The following is a 22,562-nucleotide window of genomic DNA, read 5'->3' on the forward strand; positions in this document are numbered from 1 at the left end:
CCTTCTTAGTGTAGACCAGGCCTAAGGCTACAGTGCCACTAGACACCTGCAGCTGGCCAGGGCAGGTGTTGGAGATCTGGCAACAGGGGTGACAGTTCTTCCTAAAACTAGGGGGGGCCCACAAGGCCCCACCCCTGCCCATCCACTTCCTCCCAAGGCCCCTGACCAAGCTGGAGCCGGGCCGGGAGCCTGGGCTCCTCCACCGCCCAGGGCAGATAGCGGATTGGTGACTCCCCAAAGCTGCCTGCATGGCTCTTACATCTCACCCCAGCGTCTGGATCTCACCCCAGCGTCTGGTGTGGCCACTGGCCTCAGGCAGAAGGGGCGGGGCAGGGCCAGGGGCAGGGTAGCCGCCCCAAAGGGAGGGTTCATGCGCTGCACATACTAACAGTGTTAGTTTTCGTCTGTGCTAAGGCCCAGAGCCACAAAAATATTTAAAGCCCCCCCCCCTCCATTGAGTTCAAAGACCATGGGGCAGCGATAATGCTCTGAGGCTTATTGCTAATTCAGATTATTCTTATCCATGGGTTCTAGTTCTGCACTGGAAAATACGCCGTGGTGTAGCCGTGCCGGTCTTAGGCCATTAGCGAGACATGGTGCGTGAGGTACTAGCTTTCACTGGCCTGAGAGACAAGCTTTCGGGTGTACACAGAGCGCTGCCTCACACCTGGGAACGTGCTGGACCAGGTGTTCTGGGGGGTGTTACTGCTCCTCCCCCTTTCTGCTGCTCCCCCCAGCACCTCCCTCAAGATGCACACAGCCCAGGGGCTTAGCACCTCAACCACCCCTTGGCCGGCACATCCCACAGCTGCCGTGGGCCCGGGGTGTTTAGTCGCTCCTTAGGCAGAGCACGGGACCTCCCTCGCCCCAGTAGATTCCATTATTCCAGGGCCCAGCCCTGTCGGGAACATGGCCGGAAAAGTTCTGTGGCCCTGGGGCTGTGGTGGGGCGCAACCGCTCCTCCAGCCCTGAGGCCATGGCGGGGGGAGATTTTTGCAGGGGTTCCAAATCCACCACTGCCTGCTCTCCCGGCAGCACAAGGTCTGGGGGAGCGTCTCCTCCTCTACACCCTGCCTATGCTGGGTCTAGGATTCCCTTCCCCACCTCCACTTCTTCACCCTGCAGGGTGCGCTCACAGCCCCCCACTTCCGTGCGCCTGGTGCCTAGACCGACAGCTACCTCACACTGCATGGACCATTGGTTCCGTCAGAGCTCACAGCTGTGGAGCAGCTTCAGAAAGACCGTGAAGCAGAAGGATCCAACCGTCCAGGGCTCGTTGGCTGATACATGAGGGGCAACATACTGGGTTATTCCTGTTTTAATGGGCACATCCTCCTACGCCACTGACATGATTAGCCTGGTCCCTCTGTTAGGAGATGAAAGCGACTCACTGAATTGCTAGTGCTAGGAAAGCAGAGGGGCCTTATGACCTGGGAGTAAAAGGAAGGGGCCGATGGATTCACATGGTGCCAGGGAACAGCAGGAGCACACAATAGTTTTGCCAACAATCAGGTGTATTTATCGAGTCCAACAGGGGTCCTCGTAGCTGCTTCCCCACTGAGAATTCCTGCCTTTCACCGGCTAGCCAAGCTGCTCCCAAGGGCATTGGCCCTGCGGGTATGCCAGGAGATAGAGGCCAAGCCCTGAGTCCTTTTCAAACGTGGTTCAGCAGCATCTGCTTAGCTAAATGGGCATTCCCAGTGGGTATCCTAGGGCCTCCCCTTCAGGTTGCATTGTCTATTTAAGACTAGCCCTGAGGCTAGTTGGAGGCATCCTATGGCAATCCCAGCCCTGGAATGGAAAGGTGATGCCAGCTCGCTCTGACACCCAGGGACAGTGATGTCACCTGTGTGGTGGGGTGAACACCAGAGAGAGAGAGACCAACCCTTGCCAGAGAGAATGGAGACGCCTGACTCTGGAGGAGTGTGTGGCTCCTGGGCTACTCTACACAGAGTCTTGTACTGTACTCATCCCTTCCAGGCATGCATTACGCACCGTGGCCAATGGCTGTCAGGTGTTCTCCCAGCCTTTCCTCAGAGAGGACAGTGGGTGCAGTGGTCGTAGAGGTGTTTTTGGTTTTTAAATCTACACGCAGCTAAGTTAAGGGCGGTGGGGATCAACGAGCAACACCGTGCCTACGGCTGGGCAAGGTTGAGGTTTGTGATGGTGCTGCATTCTTGGGGGGGGGGGGGGTGTCATTCCTGAGGCAGTGCTGGCTGCCGCATGGACACACTTTGCCCTTGGTGTAGCTACCTCCTGGGCTGTATCAGGGAGCGCTGAGCCCACCCCTGCAGCTGTGTAAAGGCGTTTTTACACCCAGCTGGGCTGATTGTACAGTCAGTTTGCTGTCAGAGGCCTGACCTGTGGGTGGGTGGACCCCTCAGCAGCCATGGATAGGGACAATACATTTTCTGTCTGTAATTAGACCATGAGAACAGCCATATTGGGTCAAATCAAAGGTCCATCCAGCCCAGTATCCTGTCTACTGACAGTGGCCAATGCCAGGTGCCCCAGAGGGAGTGAACCTAACAGGTAATGATCAAGTGATCTCTCTCCTGCCATCCATCTCCATCCTCTGACAAACAGAGGCTAGGGACACCCTTCCTTACCCATCCTGGCTAATAGCCATTAATGGACTTAACCTCCATGAATGTATCCAGTTCTCTTTTAAACCCTGTTATAGTCCTAGCCTTCACAACCTCCTCAGGCAAGGAGTTCCACAGATTGACTGTGCGCTGTGTGAAGAACTTCCTTTTATTTGTTTTAAACCTGCTGCCCATTAATTTCATTTGGTGGCCCCAGTTCTTATATTATGGGAACAAGTAAATAACTTTTCCTTATTCACTTTCTCTACATCACTCATGATTTTATATACCTCTATCATATCCCCCCCTTAGTCTCCTCTTTTCCAAGCTGACAAGTCCTAGCCTCTTTAATCTCTCCTCATATGGGACCCGTTCCAAACCCCTAATCATTTAAGTTGCCCTTTTCTGAACTTTTTTCTGAACTCTGAATTACGCTGCAATAATACGATCCTGGTTGTGAAGGCCACAAAAGCAACTGCTGAGCTATAAAGGCAGGTGGGAGGGCTAAGGGGAACGCTCTGAACCTTATCCTGAGTTCCAAGCACCTTAGCCCCTGCCTGCGCTTTAAATAGAGTTTCAGAGGCAGCAAGAGGACCGGGGAGACTATAGCTTGTGAAAGTGCAGCCATTTCTTTAAACTGCTGATAAACATTCAGCCCCAGCCGACATGCTGAGCTGTAGATCAAACAGCCTAAGTTTCTTCTCACTGGAAGTGAGTTGGCTCCCGGGTGGCATCAGAAACCATAAACTGAGAAGAGAAATGAAGCAGCAGCAGCCCTGGGGGAAATGAAGGGGCAGATTACATGCGGGAGCTGGGGGCACGTTTCTGATCTCTGGGAAGGGGAGGGGAGGCTTTCTGACAGACGTTCTCTGATGGAGTCAGTGGTTTCCACTTTATACTTGTGACGAGACTCATCTGGGGCTGTGAAAGCCAAACCGCTCCTAACTCTTTTAAAGACTGACCCCTGGGAAGTACAACTTGGTACTGAGCTTCCATTTCTAGCCTGAGAAGGAGCAAGGTGCATTGTCCATCAGCACACAGGACGTGACAAATACTGCATCCAGCTGAAAACTACAGGGAGCATAGATGAAGGCGGAATGTAATCTGCTGCACTGGAATTCAGCCAGGTCAGTAGAGTTGACACTCCTACTCCTATAAACTGTCATAGGTTCTTCAGTGACCACACATGGTCAGGACCTCCAGCCTGAGGCTCGTCTTCTCTCCTCCAGCAGGAGACTAGGCCTAGTCTGGGCACTTGGTTCACTGTGGACTCAGGGAGAAGGCGGCTGGGTAGTGAATCACCAGCACCATTGTCTCCAGCAGCTGGCTGTTCCTGACAGGGTTTTCCTGCAAGTACTAAGCCAGCTCAATGCTTGTGTGAACAGATGGGATCATAGCATAAGATGGCATGTTCACCTTGAGCATGTGTGTGACCCAGCTAAGTAATCTACTCTCCCTCCCATCCTCTTGGCAGTTTAGTAGTTCACCCAACAGAGCCGATGTGGCTGGTTGCCCCCTGGGTCCTCCAAGGAACCCCCCCAGCAAAATAGGGAAGCTATTTCTAAGCTCTAAAACAAATAAAGAAAGAAAGTTTCCGGTTCTTCTTTATTCAACTCCCCTCATGTCACTTTTTACCGTGATCTAATCTGACGCTATTGAGTCAGATGTGCCTCAAGGCTGGGAACGAAATCAATCTGGTGGGAAGAGGCGTTGGGATACTAAATAGTGACTGTTTTTCATTTGTTATACTCCATCATTCTGCCTCAGAAAACTTCATAACAAAACACCAGGCACCTTTTTCTGTGGTGCTCACCACAGATGCGTCCCCTCCCCTGCGGCTTGGTACAAAGGGTTAACTGACCCTGCAAGCTGTCCGGGCAAACGTCTGGAGCCCAGCCGAGCCCACTGAGGCCTGGGTGGCTGCAGAAAGGCACAAGGGGCGTGCCTTAACAGGACAGCTCCAAGTGTGTGAGGGAAGAGGCGCACATGCCTACTGGCATCGTGGCTGATGGCGCTGGGAAGCAATCCAAAGACAGGGAGACATCACCGCAAAGGAAGCGGGAAATAACTGAGCCTCCTCTGCCAAACGGGAACGGACCAGTGATGGGAGAAGAGCCAACAGGTTAATGCCAATGACAGAGTGCTAACAACTAGAGGTGGGCCCACATCCCGGTCTTTGGATGTAGATCCAAGCATTCCCCAAATGTATAGGGGGCAGAGACTCGGTATTTTGGGTTGGCCCATGTCAGAGAAGGGTCTGAGTATAAAATTCAAGGTTTAAAGCCTTGGGTCTAAAACCAAGTAACTCCCACCCTTTCCATCTCCCTGGACTCCTGAATGGCGACCTACTGGGCCATTTCCCATCAGCACCCGATGGTTAATTCGTTACTTATCCACTGCTGCAGTTCTCTTAACGGTTTCCATGTCACCACCCCAAACATCTCAGTGAGGGAGGGCGGAGCATGCTACAGGCAGGAAGGGAATATATAAAAATCAGCATGATTATTTAAAAAAAGAGGGGCACATGGGTTGCTGGGTGGGGTCAGACCATTAGCCCAGCCAGCTCTTGCAGCAAGAAGCACGTCTAGCCATCAGCTAAATACAGAAGGCATCTATTCAGCCAAGCACTTGAGCGCCTGCTTAACTAAATGCGGGAGACTAATCCCCCCGTTCAAGACTTGCTTAAATCCCCGCAGAACTACTCACATGCTTAGGGACGCGCTCAGCATTTTGTGCCTTGCTGAGCCACAGTCCAATACATCTTTTCCGAGGGGAGTCCAGCGGGTCCTGGCAGGGGGATGGACTCAAGGAGCTAATAAGTAGATTTTCTCCATCACTCAGCTCTATGGTCCTCCTAGCTGTAGCTAGAATCTGATAGGTCAGCGGATGGGGCTCTCCCTTCCAGCCGGACTCAAAGCCCACAATGGAGTCTTCTGATTGACTTCTAGGGTCAGTTTGGACCACAGACAGGGCCCTAGACAGTGGTTTAGCACTGGATCTGAAGTGGAAGGTTCCTCCCTGACACTCCCAGCCCCATCTTCAAAACGGCCGCTGAAAACCTTTAATTAATTCATTGCACTTTTCTTACAACTCACACCCAAGCCAAATGGATTTGCATTGTATTTTATTCATCAGGCTTTGCTCCAGGGCTCAGTCTGCAGCTGCTGCAGGCCAAACCCTGCTTGCCATTACACCGGAGTGAATCCAGAGTCACAGTGTGGAGCTCAGTCGGATGATGCTGGGTTTGTCCGGGTGCGGGTGAGCTCGTCCAGTTCACGGGTGCCAGCCAGGAGAGGATTTTTCTTTCCATGGCGCTAAACACCTTGGAGATCAGAAAAATGTAGCGCTGCCCCCAAGCCACAGCAGCTGAGAGCTCCACACACCATGGCCATGGCCCTCACCCCAACTGGCTTCCAGCAGGGCTGACTTGGCTTCCTCTTCTTCAGGCCGCCAGCTTGTTGTGGTGGCAACAGAGTGGTAACGAAAGGCTGGGGCTGGAGCAACGCTGGAGTCATTTGCATATCTTATTTATATGCTAATTGGGCAGCTTGTTTCCAGGTCCTCCCGTCCTTGTGCGTGATAATTAGATTCATCTGGGTGAGACGGGTGCGGATGAGAGAGCAGCTCCGGTCCCTGCAGGCCCGCTTGCTTCCTGGGAGAGCGGTGATGGGCAAGTTTCTTGAAGCCCCATGTCCCTTATTGTGTTTTATTTCAAATTAATGACTCACCAGGCTACCAAGGCGCCCCTGCGAGAGCTGGATGAGGAGATGGCTGCCCACAGTGCCCACTACGCATGTGAAGTCACTGGTTAGCATGGCAGGAAATGCTGCCTCATTAATTCACGGCGAAGGCAGCTGGTTTTATGGGTAAGGCACTGGACTAGGCCTTCCGAGAGCTGAGTTCAGGTCCCTTCTCCGCTACAGACTCCCTGTGTGACCCTGAGCACCCAGGTCCTAGGACTCTGCTTGGGGGGATGGGCCAGAGACTGAGTCCTGCTGTTAGGTCCAAGCCCTGTCAGTTTGCTGTGTGGACACAGCTCAAGCCATAGACCCAAGTCAGAAGGGCTGCATAGACGTGTTAGCGCAGTTTTGAGACCAGGCTCCATCCATCATAAGCCCAGGTTTACAATGCAATGTGGCCACTCAAATGCGGGCTTGGAAACACTGAATCCACAGACCTGGGTCCCATGGATTAGGGTTTACAGTGCAGTGTAGACATACCCTAAGTGGCAGCAGAAGAGAGCAATGGGGCCATGGTGCAGGGATGGCCCCGGGCTGCATTAACCTAGCCCTGCCCGATCTCTTACTCCGTGTTTGCAAACACAACAGGGACCTGAGCCCAGCTGGCCCCACAGGCGCTACCGTAATACCAAGAGTCATCGCACACTTGGCTTTCTAGGGGCTTAGGAACCTGTTGGTTTAAAAGGGAGATTTGAGTGTGAGGGGCCCATAGGACAAAACCTCGGGCTGGGCTGGTTTTCCAGCACTACCACAGGCGAGCCTCTCCTCCCCATCTGCAAACAGGGACTCAGGATCCCAGTCAGGTGACTTCTATGACTGCCAGGTTGCTGTACCCATGGCAGGGACAATGCAGCCGCACAGGAGAATCCAGCCCCTTTGGTGCTGGCTCCTGCACCCAAGCAATTCTTTCAAGTGGCCACAGTGGCACTGTCCCCCTTATGCAAAGTGCTTTGAGATCCTTGGCTAGAGTGTAACTATCCTAGTGATCTGAGCCCTGGCTCCACTCTGCCAAAACAAAGCCACCCCTTCCCCGCAGCAGAGATGAAGGACAAGGAGATTGGCTGAGCCACCAGCAGGCACCGACGGCGAGCACCTGGGAAGACATATGGGCAGTTAGTGAGCAATAACAGGGCCAGATCACTCCCTGGCTGAGCTACGGGAACGGCCCAGTCACAGCAGAGCATTCCTGTTCAACAGCGAGGGCGGGACACAGGACTCAGCTCTATTAGGTACTGGCTTTTGAGGGTGGTGTGGGGCTGAAGGTTTGAAACATCCCCTCGGCACGTGGGCTTGCTCTTCTGCATACAGGGGCCCTGCCTCTCCCTCGCCGTGGGGCTGACTCGTTTCACTCACATCCTGAACCAGCTCTGCAGCATCTCCCCCCACCAGCGGCTCCCCAACTCTTTCGGCTCACCTCCCCCCCTCTTAAAACACTGATGCTGGAATGCAACATCTTGTTGTGCACATTTCTTTTAGGCCTTAAGAGGCTTGAGTTAAGTATTTATGTGTTCACGCTGACACAGGTGTTGAAGCCGGCTCCCTGGAGGAAATCAGGAGAGAAGAGAGCCTGGCCGGGGAAGTCCGGGTGGAAGCGGTAGAGGACATGAGGTTAGGGACTGGTCAGGAATTTTTCAACAAAACGGAGCTGTTGGAACCAAAACGTTTTGCAGGAATGTTCCCGTTTCAAGGAAGCTTTCACTGGGAGAGGTGGCTGAGGTCCAGCGTGGGAGCTCTGGCCAAACCCAGAGACCCACGCAAAATAGGCTGGTGGTCAGGGGATGCACCTGAGATGAGGGAGACCCAGGATCAGCAATAATGAAGGAACATCGGTGCAGTACCCAGAGGGAAACGAATACAGGAGAGAACCAGCCCCTTTCCATTGGGCAAATGTCGGGCTGGCAGGGACCTCGAGAAGTCCTCCTGTCCAGCCCGCACCCTGAGGCAGGACCAAGAAAACCTAGAGGATCCCTGAGAGATGTTTGTCCAACGTGGGGGCTCTGTGGTGAGTGACAGGAGACAGCCCCCTTGCATTGGGGGGTGGAGGGACTCTGGGAGGAGTATTGCAGCAGGCATGGACTCTCACTAGATGGGGGCTGGGGGTTAGGTTAGCCGATTGCTGGGGAGTAATGTTCATGGCCATCCAGGCACATGGGGTTAGCTGATCACCTGCCTGGGCAGAAATCACAGCATGGGGGCAGGTGGCGTAAGTAGGTGCAGGAGGGCATGGGGCAGCATCCTCTTGGTCAGGATGGTGCCTTGCGGCCTGGAGGATTTTGCTGCTCAGAGCCGCTCCCCTTCCTTGAACACAAACGCTGCCATTCAGAGAGTTAAATCTGTGCCTCTGGTGGCAGGTACGTGGCTGGTTTCAGCGGCGCACTCCTTTCATTGGATTGTGATGAATGCCTCGGCCCCCGTTTCATTTGTCAAATATTCTCCCCCCCCTCCCCCCGTGACAGGCCAGTTTATAACAATGGCTGTTCTGAGACATTCTTATGGCACAGACGGATCCAGCGCCAAGGAAACGATTTGCTCAGCCCTCATTCCTCCCTCTCTCCGCTTCAAAACCGCTGTATTTCTTTCACTGGTATAATGAGTTACTGCACGAATTGACATGCTGCCTGTGTCTCCCCCTTGGGTTTAATGGAAAATCGCAGCGACGCCTGGTGCTTCTAGGGCCAGAAATGCCAAAATGACGGAGCTGGACACGAGCTTGGTGCTGTCGATATAGGAACGCAGGCAACGACATGGGCTAATGGTCCGATCTGCTACAGCAAACGCTTGTGGCCGCTGGACCAGTCCAGACCCTTCTGAACAAGGACAGCCACCCAACAGTTGAATAAACGCCCTAGCACGCTGTTAAAGACTGACTGAAAGCCCTCACCCAACACCTGCAGCCTCCTTGGCACTCCTTAGGGGAGCGAGGAGAGTTCGGCTACTGAGTTGGGGTAAGCAGGGCAAGATCGTGGGCCATACGCTTTCCCTGCCTCTCCAGTTCCCTTGTGCCCTCTGTGAAGCGAGCCGGCCAGTTCCATGGCGAGCAGGCAAGGCTGCTCCTGGCTCGCTCAGAAGGGGGCTAATATAGAAACTAGGTGAACTGCCCTCATTCCTCAGATCAGTCGTAGCCCAATGGACCTGTTCAGGTGGAGCCCTGCTGGCCACACAACCAGCTTCTTGACCAGATGAGATGAGAACAATGGGACTCAGTCCCCTTCCCCTGCTCCCGTTGGGGTCAGTAGGCTCCCGGGGCTTAAAATGCCCCGGCCAGGCCAGCACAGCAGTGGGAGTCACACGGCTAGAGGCAGGAGTGAGAAAGGGGAGATAGGTCACTAAATGAGCTGCGACAGTTCACTGATGTGCGGAGATGCTCCCAGGATAGGGAAGGACACGCCTTGCCCAGCGGGGGAATTCCTTGACAAACAGCAATAGCAGCCAAGTGCAGGCCCCTTCCCCTGCAGACAGTCCGTGAGCTTTTTCTTTCTTCCTCAGCCAACGAGTTAAACAAAACAATCACCACCTCCTTCTCGACAATACGGTCCCCCAGCCCCACCCAGCCGCGGGTAGGGCCTGGCCACACGACGGCTCTCGGAGCGATGCAGTGGGAGATGAAGGCCAGAGCTCCAGATTGGCTGGTCGCAGGCCTTGCTGGTGCGTGCGCATGCTAATGCAGAATGGAACGACGCCACATTTGGGCCTAGCGAGGCAGTGGCTGGTGGGTGCGCGTGGGCGAGGGAGAGAGGCCCGTCTCCATCACTGCCTCAGTACACTGAATGCTGACGGATCAGCCCAGGCTGCGGCCGAGGGCTTTTTGAAGTTAAATTGGCTGCGGGTGCCCTCTGACTCCTGAGAAGATCAGTCACAGGGGAGAAGAACATTGCTCCACGTCCATCATCACTTATCCTCATTATTCAAATCCCAGTTCTGGTTTAACCCCTTCATGCCCAGTGGCAGTGACTGGTGCCGCAGGGTGTATTAGTCAGACAAGGAGGTCCAGGCCCGCGGAGCATCACAGGGTAAGAGGAATTATACACAGCCCAGGAGCGGCTTGGTTAGGACTCAATGGAGCCTGTTTACATTCAGCCTTTTGTCCTTTCTGCTCCAGTGAAATGGCTTCTAAGCACGGTGATGCTTCCTCACGTGGACACAGGTTCTTATGTTGGTTCGTGCCCAAGTGATGACTGTGATCCTGCAGGGCTCTACGTTCAGTCATCTACATCAGTTTCTCTCAAGGAGCGGTCCGTGGGCAGGTGCCGTCCCGGAGCTCTCCCTGACACAGCTTAGGAAGGCAGCAAGCTGGTCCCTGGTATCAAAAAGGCTGCAGAACACTGGTCCACGTAATACAGGCCCACTGCTACCAGGAGCAGAGGGAACTTTGCATCCAGCAAAGGGTGCTCAGCCCTTTGCAAGACTGATTCCCATCGATGTACAGGGACAGCTCAAGACAGAACTCTAAGGAATCCCCTGGGATCCATTTAGCCTCATGCTCCCTTGGTTCCTTAACTGCAGAAGCAGCTCAAACCTCCACTACACCATCCCATGCACCACTTGGTGTAAAAGCATTGCTTAGATCCAGATCCTTAAAAGATATTTAGGTGGCTGGCTCCCATTGAAATCAACAGGAACTGGTCACCTACATACCTTGGAGAATCTGGGCTTTAATAAATGCTCCATTATAAATCAGCCTTCACCCCAGAACCATCATTTCTAGCCATGCCTCCTCCTAGTGGTAGGGAACATACACACCGTCTCTCCCTCCATCCCCACTGCTGCGAGGCTCCAGGGAGAGGAGGCAGTGACGGGCGCAGCATTTCCAGTACGCTGAGTGCGGCGGGGCTCCCCAGCTGACTCCACCAGGCACACGGCGAAGCCCAGTCCTGAAGAACCCCCTGGAGCATAGACTTGGGGTCAGAGCTCAGCTGGGCTGTTTTCCTTTCGAAAGGGAGAGTTGTTTCAGGGTTGTGTTGTCCCCTCACGCTACAAATTGGATTTTCCTGCTCTGACCTCTGCTGTTGGCAGCGCAAAACCTGCCAGTGCCAAGGAACAGAGTCATTAGTATAAGGACCAAAAATCCTCTGCCCTGGACTCTATGCCATTATCTCTAGCTCGAAGCAGCTCGGATTCCTAACAGCCTCCATGGATGTTTTTCGAACTTGCAGCTGGCAGAGGGCTGTCGCCTAGCGCCCCCTGCTGAAGCTGTGTGAGAGCGCGCTCACCCCCACGCCACACAGCTCTTCACCCACAATCATTCCTTGCCCCACTAGAGGGTGTCTCATGTGAGGCGCGCACAGCGTTTCACACATGAATTAAAGCAGGCAGCACCCTGGTGTGCTCGGTGTCACCAGCCTCCACGTTACAGATGGCACCAAGTTAGTGACTTTCCCAAGGTGTCTCAGCAAGTCAGTGACAGAGCTGGAGAGACGACATTCCCCCCCCCCTCCAAAAAAAAACTTCCCTGCGCTAACCACTAGGCAGCACTGCCTAAGCACCAGTTCAGTTCTAGAGGTGTTCAGACATCCAGCACAGTTTCTGTGTGTGTCAGTGCTGTCTCCACAGCCCATTCCACTGGGCCACAGGAATCCAGCTAATGGTCCTTTCCCCAGACGGCTTCCTAGAATCTACCCTGGACAACCACAGAAATCCAGCCCAGCTGGAGCAAACTAGACCGTCCAGAAAGAATCTGGACTGGATTTCTATAGCCACACAGCTGAGGTTCTGCTCCACTGGCCAGCAGAGCAAGTTGTGAGACAACGCTGCATTGAGAACATTGCAGCATTTTGCAGCTCTCGTAGCAGATTGGGCGGCGCAGCCGAGCAAAGGGTCACATGGGGAAAGCCGTCTCTGTAAGTTGCTGCCTCCTTGGAAACCATTCCTTTTTTAATATTGGTTCCCATGCCTCTAAATCTTTAATCGTCACCATGCAGTTGTCATCGACCCCGAAGGCAATTCATAAAACTCATTCCTAGAGTCATCTGTTTGAAATGCTGGTTCCAGAGAAAATAACCCCCCCCCCCGGCCCTTACTGCAAAAGTTCATTAGCAACAAAGAAATTGAAAAATAATAAGAAGAATCCTCACAACATGAATAAAAGTGCCAAAAATGCAGGATGCTGTCTGGGTACTGAAACCCCGAGGTACCGACAGTTACAGCCTTGGTTTAATCATCCTGCGTCAATGGGAGATGGGGTTTGTTTAGTTAGCTACCCAGGAACCTCTTGCTTCAAGAACACACACACAGGGCAACACCCGCCCTGGAGCCAGCAGCCCCAGCTGCAGCTTGCATAGAGGAATCATGATGCTTTTGGCCACACAAGGAACGTCTACAATGGAGGAGGGGGACGCGGGGGGAGGTGCATTCTTAATGCGGGTTAACTAACTCGGGTTAAAACAAGAGTGAAAACGCAGCAATCCAGCTTTTAACTGAAGTTAGCGGCTTGAGGCTGGAGTTGAACCTGAGCTGCTAACCAGAGTGAAAAGCAGAGTCATCCCATCTTCACTGTTATTTTAACCCAAGTTAAGAACACTTTATTTATTTATTTTGGTACAGTGTAGACACAGTCAGACTCCAGCTGAGGCAGAGAGAGGTGAAAGGTCATATTTGGTCAGTGGCAGAGCCAGGAAGAGAACCCAGAAGTCCCTTGCATGCCAGCCCCTTGTTGTAATCGTGGGAGTACACTTCCCTCCTAGTTTTGACAAGCTAAGGGGGAAAGCCAATACCATGTTAACAACATTCTCTATAAACTATTTGTCTAGGGTCAAAAATCCAAACCAACAACTCTTAAAGGGGACGAGCAGCTTTGATTCTCACAGCTACAGCACTTTCGACTGGGTTTCCAACAAATTCTTTAAACTAACTTGAATGCAAGAAATGTAACGAGAGAAAACATAAGAATGTTTGTGTTTCAATTAAAAACGCACTGGACAATACAGAAGATACTAGCTGACCTTGGACAAATATTGAAATTTCTATCAAGTATGCTGCTTAAGTGATCTAAGGCTTTATTTGCATACAAAAAAAATCTAATTAAAGCACTGCTTGGAAAAGTCCGACTGTCCATGCATACAGATGCCATTTGAGCCAAAGGCAGGTTGACGCTGCTGTAGTTTCACAAGCGCCGGGGACCACAGGCCTCTGAGCAGTTCTTAGAATGAGCTCATCATTAGCCCATCTTTTCTCACAGAGACCCTGGGAAAGTTTCAGAGAGTCAGCATTGTCTCCAAAAAAGGGCTGTGATAATATCCTTTTCCTATGGACCCTGGGACCAACGCAGCTGCACATTAGACAATGTATGTTCTGCGGGCAGGAGATGTTAAGAGGGGCTTGGTGTGATGAACCACAGGACAATAGAATGATTGTAGCTGAAAACCACAGCTGCCAACTTTCACGTGGTAAATAAGCACCCCGGCTTTCACAATAAGCCAGAAACCAAGCATATCCCATTTCAAAACAAGCCAATCCCTAAGAACCCCAACACTCTATGTGACTAGATCCCCTTGGTGTGCAGTCTGGGACTGTGGTGGGCCCACTCTGCACCCCTCATTCTCTCCCCCCCTTCCCTCTGCTTGCTGGGAGCCGACCCAAAAAAGAGAGGCAACAAGACACAAGCCAAACAAGCTACAAGCAACTCACAAGCCAGTTAAGACAAAAGCAAGCCCATTTTCTGCGTTTCTTCCACGGGTTTGGCAGGTCTGCAGAAAACCTCTTGGCGTGGAGGAGGAAATGTGCATTATTTGTATATCACCGCACAGCACTATTCTATGGTTACAGCAGGAGGCAGGACTCCTGGGTTCTTTTCACAGCTCTGCCACTGATTTGCTGTGAAGCCTTGGCTAACGTAATGTGCTGGAACCTGGCCTAGTGGCTGCTCTCTAGATTGTGAGCACGTCAGGGCAGGGGCCACCTTTTTGTTCTGTCTGTACCGCACCTAGCACAATGGTCTCCTGATCCATGCCTAGGGCTCCTACGTGCAGCCGTCATATAGAGAATTAATAAGAATAAAACAAGACCTCCTAGCTGGAGAGAGGAGAATGCTGCCAGGATACTGGAGCACTCATCTCAGTGTTCCTCAGACTAAGACGGAAGAAGCAGAAAGTAAAACAGTAGTGTGGAGGACGGGGGTAACACGGATTTCAGATTTCTATTCAGGACAAATGCAGTGGTTGAGTAGTAAGTAGCCATGGCACATGAACAGAAACCTGCTGAGGCACAGCAGGTATGACCTAGAAGGAAGCAGGGCTGAAAGAGGTAGCAAAGAATGAGTGAGGAGCTGCTGGGAGCTGGAAGCCATGAGAATGACCGTGGCAAATTGCATCTATTTGGGGAAGCTGGCCAGCTGCGTGAATAGGAAGCTGGCCTACACCCACCAGGATTTCTCTGTTCCATTAAGAGTTCACAGATACGAGGCACTTCCCATTGGCTCCCCAACAGCAGTAAAGCTCGATGGAGCTGATACTGTTGTAGATGGCACCTGGAATTAAAGTTAATGGAGGGCCTTCAGCTGGAGCCATCTGTTATATCCTGAACAACCCAACACTGCATCATGGGCTCGGCACAAGAACCAGAAGGCCTCACTCCACCTCAACTCTACTGCTGGCTGAAGTATCATTTCATCTCTCTTTAGCGTGAAGTGGGGCTAAGTCCTTAGCTGCCTCACATGGGAGTTGGCAGAACGAATATGCTTTGCAGAGGGCTTTGAAGATGGCAAGTGCTACTGTCAGCCTCTATCAATTTCCATCCAAAGGAGTGATCAGCTTAGGCTTGTTTTCCTTGGTTGTTTAGGAAATCATCCCCTTTCCCTTGTGACTCTGCTTGTACCTACAGATCCCTTTGAAACCTCCAACCCCTCTGTTCCTCTTTCAAAGCTCCGTCTCCGAAGAGCAGTAATTGTAAGCTGATAGTCCTGGCACAGTGCTACTGTTAACCACCTGGCATTGCTGTCAGCTACCTTCTGTCTTCACCTGCCCCCTCTAATTAACTCTTATGCCTCCTGCTTTCAATGGGGGAGGCTCCCGGCAGGTTTTTGTTATTCATAGGGAATGGGAGCTTAGTGGAGAAGGTTCTTGAGAACTTGCTACGCTGGTGCTAACCAAAGGAAACAGGTTTCTGCGACAAGGCACTTCAAAGGCTGTCGTTCTGCTAGGAGGAAGTAGCACTAGCATTTTTCAGGCACTGCAGAACGGCCCTTGTGTCCTCCCCCCTTACACCCCCTGCATTTACCCAACTGCTAAGGTCTTGCCTTGGCCAGGATAATGGCCAGTGCACAGAGTCCAGCTGTGTTGGCTTCCAGCTAACAATCCAGCCTTTTGGACTGTTCAACGACCACTGAGAATGCTCCTTGTGCCAAGTAGCTTGGAAGTTAAAATGAATCATGCATCTGTGTGAAATGTATCGTAAAAAACAGTCTCTGGGGCCAGCTTTGAAAAACGATAAAGGCTTCTGGAGCGACGGCCAGCTTGCAAGCGGCTGGCTAGAACAGGAGCATCTGTACTTAAGCCACGAGCCGGAACACCCAAGCACAAGAACAGAGTGAGGGCGCAAGCAGCCGTATATCTGCGACTGGCATGAAATACTCTGTCAACAAAAGCAGCTTACAGGTCATCGCAGACTCTATTGAACTGACATGTCTGTGATTAGGGTTGTACCATAGGGGTTTACAGCCAAAGGAAGGAGGCATTAGCAGACCTGCTAAAATGAAGAGGGTATGTGTGCGCGTGGTGTGGGGGGGAAGAGTTATGGGAAATGAAGCTTATAATCTCTAGGACACTGGTTCTGATCTAGTCCTGGTTAGTAGTGGCTGTAAGTCATTCGTATGTAGCATCTGTTCAGTAGCCTATGAGAAATGGCTTGGCCTCATGCTTGTTGCTATAGTAGAGAAGCATCCACATCACAAACACTGCCAACAACTGGCATCTTCTACAGAGAAGCCAAAGATTCAATGGCCATGGAGACTAAAATACCCTGATAGTGGTTTCCCCAGCTCAGGGCTGAGGCAGATTTGATGCTCCACAGGAATGAAGCTTGCACTGCTGCTGATGCCCATGCCGTAGCTCCATGGTGGAAAGAGGACTTCACAGCCCGGAGCTCTGTTTACCACCATTACATTTATTAAAAAGGTAACATTGTCCCAAGCTTGTTTCATACTTCAGCCTCCCTCCCGCCTCCAGCCTCCTCCCATGTTGTTGTTGCTGCTCTTTGAAGCGTGGCAGAAGATTGAATCCATCCCCAATGCCACTTTGATTTCAGATTTACAGTCCAGCCAAAAAAATCCTCCTGTCTGTTGAGTCCTTAGAGAGAATCATGGGAGGAGAAAGTGTTTATTTCCATCGTAAAGATGTGTTCTAATATTTTCAGATAAATCAAGCTGGGTTTTATGACGCTAATAAATTTGCCAGCAGAAACTTCATTTGCTGCCAGAGGCGGTGGAATGATTCAATTTGTTTAGTTTTAAGCGTAAGGGAATGTAATTGAGAAGGGTAAAGTACAGATGTTTTAATTGAGTTTTCAGAGAACATCTAGAGATGTAGGAGGCAGGAGGCTAATAAATAGGGACAGACTAGGGCTTCAATTACTCTCTGAGCTGTCACAACCACCCCTACCCTCTTTGTCTGCCACCTCCCCGCCTTCTGCTGCTCCCATGGACTGATTAGAAGTGGTGCCACCACCAGGAGAAACCATTTCTTAGGCACACAGGAAAAGGCCAAACCAAGAGAGATGCAGAATGTGTGTTTTATTTGTATGCTTTTTGGAGAAATAATTACACACTGGGACAAGCTGAGTACGGCGCGGTGAGGATCCAAATAACCCACTGTCATAATAGCCATTTAAAAATCTCATTCTTAAACCAGACAGCAGACGAGTTATCAAGCCACACCAAGCCAGTACAGCAACTGGACCCCTTCTGCCCCCTGCCGGCTCTGCATCTAATGAGGCGGGCAAGGACCTAGTGGAGATATTTGCTCTGGCTTGATCCATCCAACTTCCCGTTTTCCTTCAACTTTTTGAGGCATTTCTTGTTTCACATTTTAAATGAAAAATGTTCTGCCTCCCTTCCTCACGGTGGAGTTCCTCCCATTAGGAGGGTTGATTCTTTCACCGAGCGAGGACGGCAGGTGTCTGGAAAGTCTCTCCGATGTTGCTTTTCATGCGTAGGGAGGAGAGAGTTCCCTGGTGGGATGACAGGCAAGACACCCATTCTACAATGAGCCAGACATCCCTCGCTGCTGAGCTACATCTCAGATCACAGCTGTTCACAGTTTACACAGGGGCCCCGCGGAAACCACCCTTGCTCAACGTTCCAAAGGAAGCTTCTCAGGAGGGGAGTTAATCTAAGCCAGAGGAGAAAAGGCACATTGTAACTGAAGTCCATTAAAACCAATTCTGCCTGTCAGAAGGCAGAGAGCTGTGGAATCTGAGGTGCCCATGCAAGGAGGGGTTAGTGGGAAAAAGGGAGGCAGTACCATGGTTTTGTGCTTTGACAAACACCGTTGTCAGACCTTTTTGGGCTGGTGGTGGTGGGAGGGTCACTGTGCTTGCCATGAGCTCATGAACCAAGCTATGCTGCCTCAGGCTCAGTTCCCAGGCTCTGGGCCAGCAGTTTCTGCACACTACTGTATACGGAGCTCGATGTTTGCAGCTGTACCAAGGTGGTGACTGGCTCATTCTCAGAGCCGAGGTCTGCTAGCAACTCTGCTCCCTGACCTGGACAGGCCAAGGGTGGGCGAGGGAAAATGACAGCAGGATCTTTGAGCACTTGGCAGCCCTGGAGCAGAGAAGGAATAAACGACTGATTAAAGTTGCCTGTTAGCTTCTGGGCACTTGGGGACGTGGTCTGGTTTGGTGCTGTCAGTGGGACACAAGGTGAGAAAATCAGCTCACTGCTTTGAGGGATTGAAACAGCTAGAAAGACCCTCGAAGCCTGTTACCAAAAGAAGCCTTGTGCCACGTAGCATTTCCATCCATTCTAAGGTCCTTCACAGGCTCATTTCTTTGCTGCAAATGTGCAAAGCTATTCCTACCAGTGCCTGCCCCTGTGCTGTACAAGAACAGACGGGCCCAGTGTGCCCCGCCACGGCATCTACGATCCCTCCCATTCCTGGCTGTCAGACATAACAGCCGAGAGAATGAGCAACAGAAGGAAGCAGGTGCAAACTCCTGCACTAGTCCCGGCAGGTGGCTCCGAGCTCAGCTGTACTACGGATTTGCCCTCCAAACTGCATCTGCGCTTTTGTTCTCTAACCCAGAACAGAGCGTCGGGCTTAGCAATTCACTCACACAGCCCACTCGGTAACCTGGCACCAAAAGAGCCAAATCAGCTTCCTTGTAGCACTTAAGGCCATGTAGGTAGCTGAGTGATGCACCAGCAAGGGCTGCCAAATCCTGTTTATGATCGGGAGGAGAGGGGATGTCAGGTTTATTATGCTGGGACCAACTCCCCTCCACCCAACTGGCACATCCTATGTTTATGCAACATTCAAGGACATCTTCACGTCGCTTAAGGGGGTGAGAGGTCCCCCCCCCCCCAAGCTTTTTGAAGAAGGCTGCTTTTGCACAGCCCCTGCCACCTGAATGTTTCCATGGCAGGAAGTGCTTCATGTCACATAAAACCTGAAGCTTGTATTAAAAAGAAAGCTTGATTAAAAAAGAAGACGGTTTGCCCAAGCTCACTGTTGGTGAAAAGTGACATTTAATATAGCAGTAGCACTGGGAGCAAGAGACTGGCAGCTGTCTTTGAACCTGGCTTAATCACAGGGGGGGAAATGTCTTAAAATATTTAAGGTAAAAAGTTTAACAGTAAAAGTTCTGCCTCCTGTTATTAAAGCCTTTATTTTATGACCTTTGACCCTGGGCCCTCAGATTGCTAGAGTAATAAACGTGTCACTTTGCAGTAAGAGAGTTAGCAGCTCCAACAGCACAGACTGAATCAAAGCCTGTCGGTGTCCAATACACTAGACAGTTCTCATGCAAGAAGGGAAGCGTCTCTCAGCCTGTAAGCTGGGGTACAGTGTGCTAAGCGGAATTTTTTGGAGGGTGGATGATTCTTAAACTCTGTCTCGAACAGATGCAAGAAAAATTCTTAACCCGAGGCAGAGGGAGAAGTTAGAAGCAGGATAATAGCATTATGGACCATTTCCAGAGCATCTTCCATGTTTTTCCTCTCTCTGCTTATACTTCTGAGCTCCATTTCTGAAGTGAGACGGCACAGTGAGTGGGGCAGTGCTGAATTCTCCAGTTGGCACTACATTCTCCCCTGAGTTAACACCCAGCTTGTTTCAAGGCTAATTACCCAGAGCAAGAGCCTGGAAATGTCAGTAAGCCCAGCAAGTGCTCGAGAGTCTAATGCATGTCACCGACAGGTAATTAGCACCTCCCAAGGCCACACAGATCCTGACTGCTGTGGCCATAGTCTGCCCTGCTACTCCAGCACTTGTGAGATCTGTTCTGACAGTTGAGGCCACTTAGCAGCATCAAAGAGCTAACAAAGTGAGGAAGCGACTGGGATCCAGAGCCTCGCAGAATGGGTTTGCCTTGCGAGGGAGAGTTAAGGCAACCAGAAAAAGTGGCTGGAGCAGAACTCCAGGACCAAGGGTTGGTGTAATCTTACCAAACAGGCAAATGAGCTAATCCAGACCCATTGAGTCCACACGTTCTACCCCATAGACCACACAGCAAATAAAACAAAGGCCAATATTTTCTGAAAAAGTAGTAACAGAAATGGAGAAACCGTGAGAAAGATTTGTAACAGAACCAGTCATAGTAACCACATAGAAGCCCATTGCTTTCTACCGTCTCCTGACCCATCCTCCAGACATGCCACCAGTTGTCATCCCTAGTTAACCGGCTCCCTCACCGTGTACACGAAATTCTTTAATGAACCAAAAAAAGTCTGCTACTTCCTTGGTGAGGGGTAAGTGGATCCCTCCAGAGAACTGCTGTTGGATTGTGTCAGCAGCTATAACAGTTCCCTGTTTCTGGCAGAGATATTTGTCCAGCTCTCATGGGGAGCGGATGCAGGCCAGACAGCCTTCCTGCATGTGCCGAAACCTGCAGCACCATAAGGAGGCTGCTCCTGGACAGAGAGGAAGATGCTCTGTAATGGAACTTCCCCAACTCAAGGCAGAAACGGTCTGAGAGCTCCCAACCCTGGCTTCGCATGTTCAGTTTGAGAACCGGAACCAAAAGGAGGTTGAGCAAGTTACATCAGCACCCAAGGTGAAGAGAGGATAAAAAGTCCTAATGTCCAGATCAAACCTGCATCAACAAGCTGATTGCTTGCAAAGAGCAGGTTGTTGGGTTTTTGTTAACTGAGTCTGAAACAGGAGTTGAAATCCTGGAATCTCCTCCAGAGCCCTGGATGAAGAGTGCTGCTGCCCCATCATCAGAGTTTTGTCTCACTCAGGATGATATTTGCAGTTACAAACACAAAGCAGAAAAGACTCCAGAGCAGCACAAACCAGATCCAGAAGATGTGCCGGAAAGGGGACAGATGGTTATTGACTGTGCCACTGCCGAAGATCAGCTGAGTGTCCTTCCGACTACAGTAGGCCAAGAAAGCTGGGATGATGTACTGGATCCCATTGCCAGCATAGGCTCCCGTGATGCCCACCAAGGACTCCAAATCATGTGTGCAGACAGCCACCAGCACAGGGGGAATCAGAGTGATTGCTGGAAAGACAATCCTATCCACCACCCATGGGTACGTCCCACCTTCCCGGTGGAAAAGGGTCTTCCAGTTGTTCCGCAGGGTCACAGCGATGATCGGGAAGTTAGTGCTGATAGTGAAAACAGGAAAGAGGCCCAGGAAGTAACGAATGAAGGCGATGTTGGTGATGTTAGGGTTGGTGAAATTGAGTGTGTACATGTCCATGAGGGTCTCATTGCGGAAGCAGTAGATGGCCGTGAAGGACAGGAGGCTGTAGAAACCCAGTATTAAGACGTAATCCAGCAGCACCAGCTTGTTTACATGCTGCTTCTTGGAGATTGGAGTGATGAGGGACGGCAGTGAGTGCTGGCACATGAAGGAGTAGACACACACCCCAAAGAGGTTGGGGATCCCCGAGAGCTGCGCCAGAGGCGGGTGACCTTCCCCTTCACCCTTGCTGATGCGGATGAGGGCCAAAATAATCATGACGACAAAAGCTGCAAAACAAGTGAGAGAGAGAGAATATGGTAAGTCATGCCAGCGTCCAAGCTCCCAAACACAGCTCTCCTCGGCAGCACAATCTCTGCACTAGATCTCGCTACCCGTCTACAGCTCAAGAGATAAGGAAAACTACTTCCCTGTGGAGAATGTGGCAGTGCATATCAAGGAAGAATATACAAGGGAGTTACCACTTTATTGGCTTTCAACATGAGGCTGTACATCAGAGAGAATCCATATGGGAACAGCCTTCTGACTTGGTCTTTAGCAAGTATATCTCACCATCACCCTCTCTCAGGAAATGGGCACGCTGTGCTCTGCAAAGTCCAACACTGCTGTCATTCATCACCTCAGGGTCCCTCTTCCTATCCTCCTTGCAGAGGTATGTGAAACACCTTCCCCCCACATGAAGTTAGCCTAAAGGGTATTTGAGAGAGATTACTCTGTGCAGGAGGCAAGATCCTTAACCTGGCCACAGACACCAATGCCACTTGCTAATTGAGGTCCCTGAAGCATTAGCCTGTGGGGTGTGTGTTGGGGATAGTGCAACTCTCACAGCTGCTATCACCTGGGAAGGTGGGTGGAACCACCACTAGCACTGGCTATTTCTTGGGCAGGAAGAACAGGCTGTCTACTGCTAATCCCAGAGGAGGGAGAGAAACTAAAGCAGCACTGAAAAAAAAAAAAAGACATTAAAATTCATCAGTTCCAGGCATAAAATCCATTTGCCTGCCCTTTACCCTGATAATGGGGAAAAACTCAACTAATGATATTTTACTAGCCTGTCAGAACAAGGTACTTGCTATGGACAAAAAGAAATATGAACGGTTGAGTTAAAGTCTAGGCAGGAAATGAAGCCTGTATCACACTCCAGCAGTAGAACCTGGGCTAAAAGCAGTTAGCCACGTACAAGGGACAACAGCCGAGCAATAGGCATGGTAAGAACCACATCCTAGTGTTATGGAAGTCACCGCAAGCCTGGGAGAGCTGGTCACTGGCTGAGTTATCAAAGGGTGAAGCATTTTGCCTGCTTGACAATGAAAGACGGTATCTGCAATCTGAGAGTATATCTACACTACCCACCGGATCGGTGCGATAATCGACCCC

General features: G+C 51.2%; 1 protein-coding gene across 5 annotated transcripts in view; it reads right to left on the minus strand.

Moving 5' to 3' along the window:
- Nucleotides 1–16,474: 16,474 nt before the first annotated feature.
- The window catches only part of TMEM104 (transmembrane protein 104), a 65,677-nt gene continuing 59,589 nt past the window's right edge, over nucleotides 16,475–22,562 (minus strand). For all 5 annotated transcript variants that reach the window (XM_044982360.1, XM_044982362.1, XM_044982357.1 and 2 more), the window contains exon 10: nucleotides 16,475–21,454. In XM_044982360.1, coding sequence (XP_044838295.1) covers nucleotides 20,694–21,454 — 761 coding nt within the window. In that variant the 3' untranslated portion in view covers nucleotides 16,475–20,693. The remainder of the gene's footprint in view (nucleotides 21,455–22,562) is intronic.

Source organism: Mauremys mutica, chromosome 12 (genome assembly GCF_020497125.1).
Source record: "Mauremys mutica isolate MM-2020 ecotype Southern chromosome 12, ASM2049712v1, whole genome shotgun sequence".
Classification (NCBI taxonomy): Eukaryota; Metazoa; Chordata; order Testudines; family Geoemydidae; genus Mauremys; species Mauremys mutica.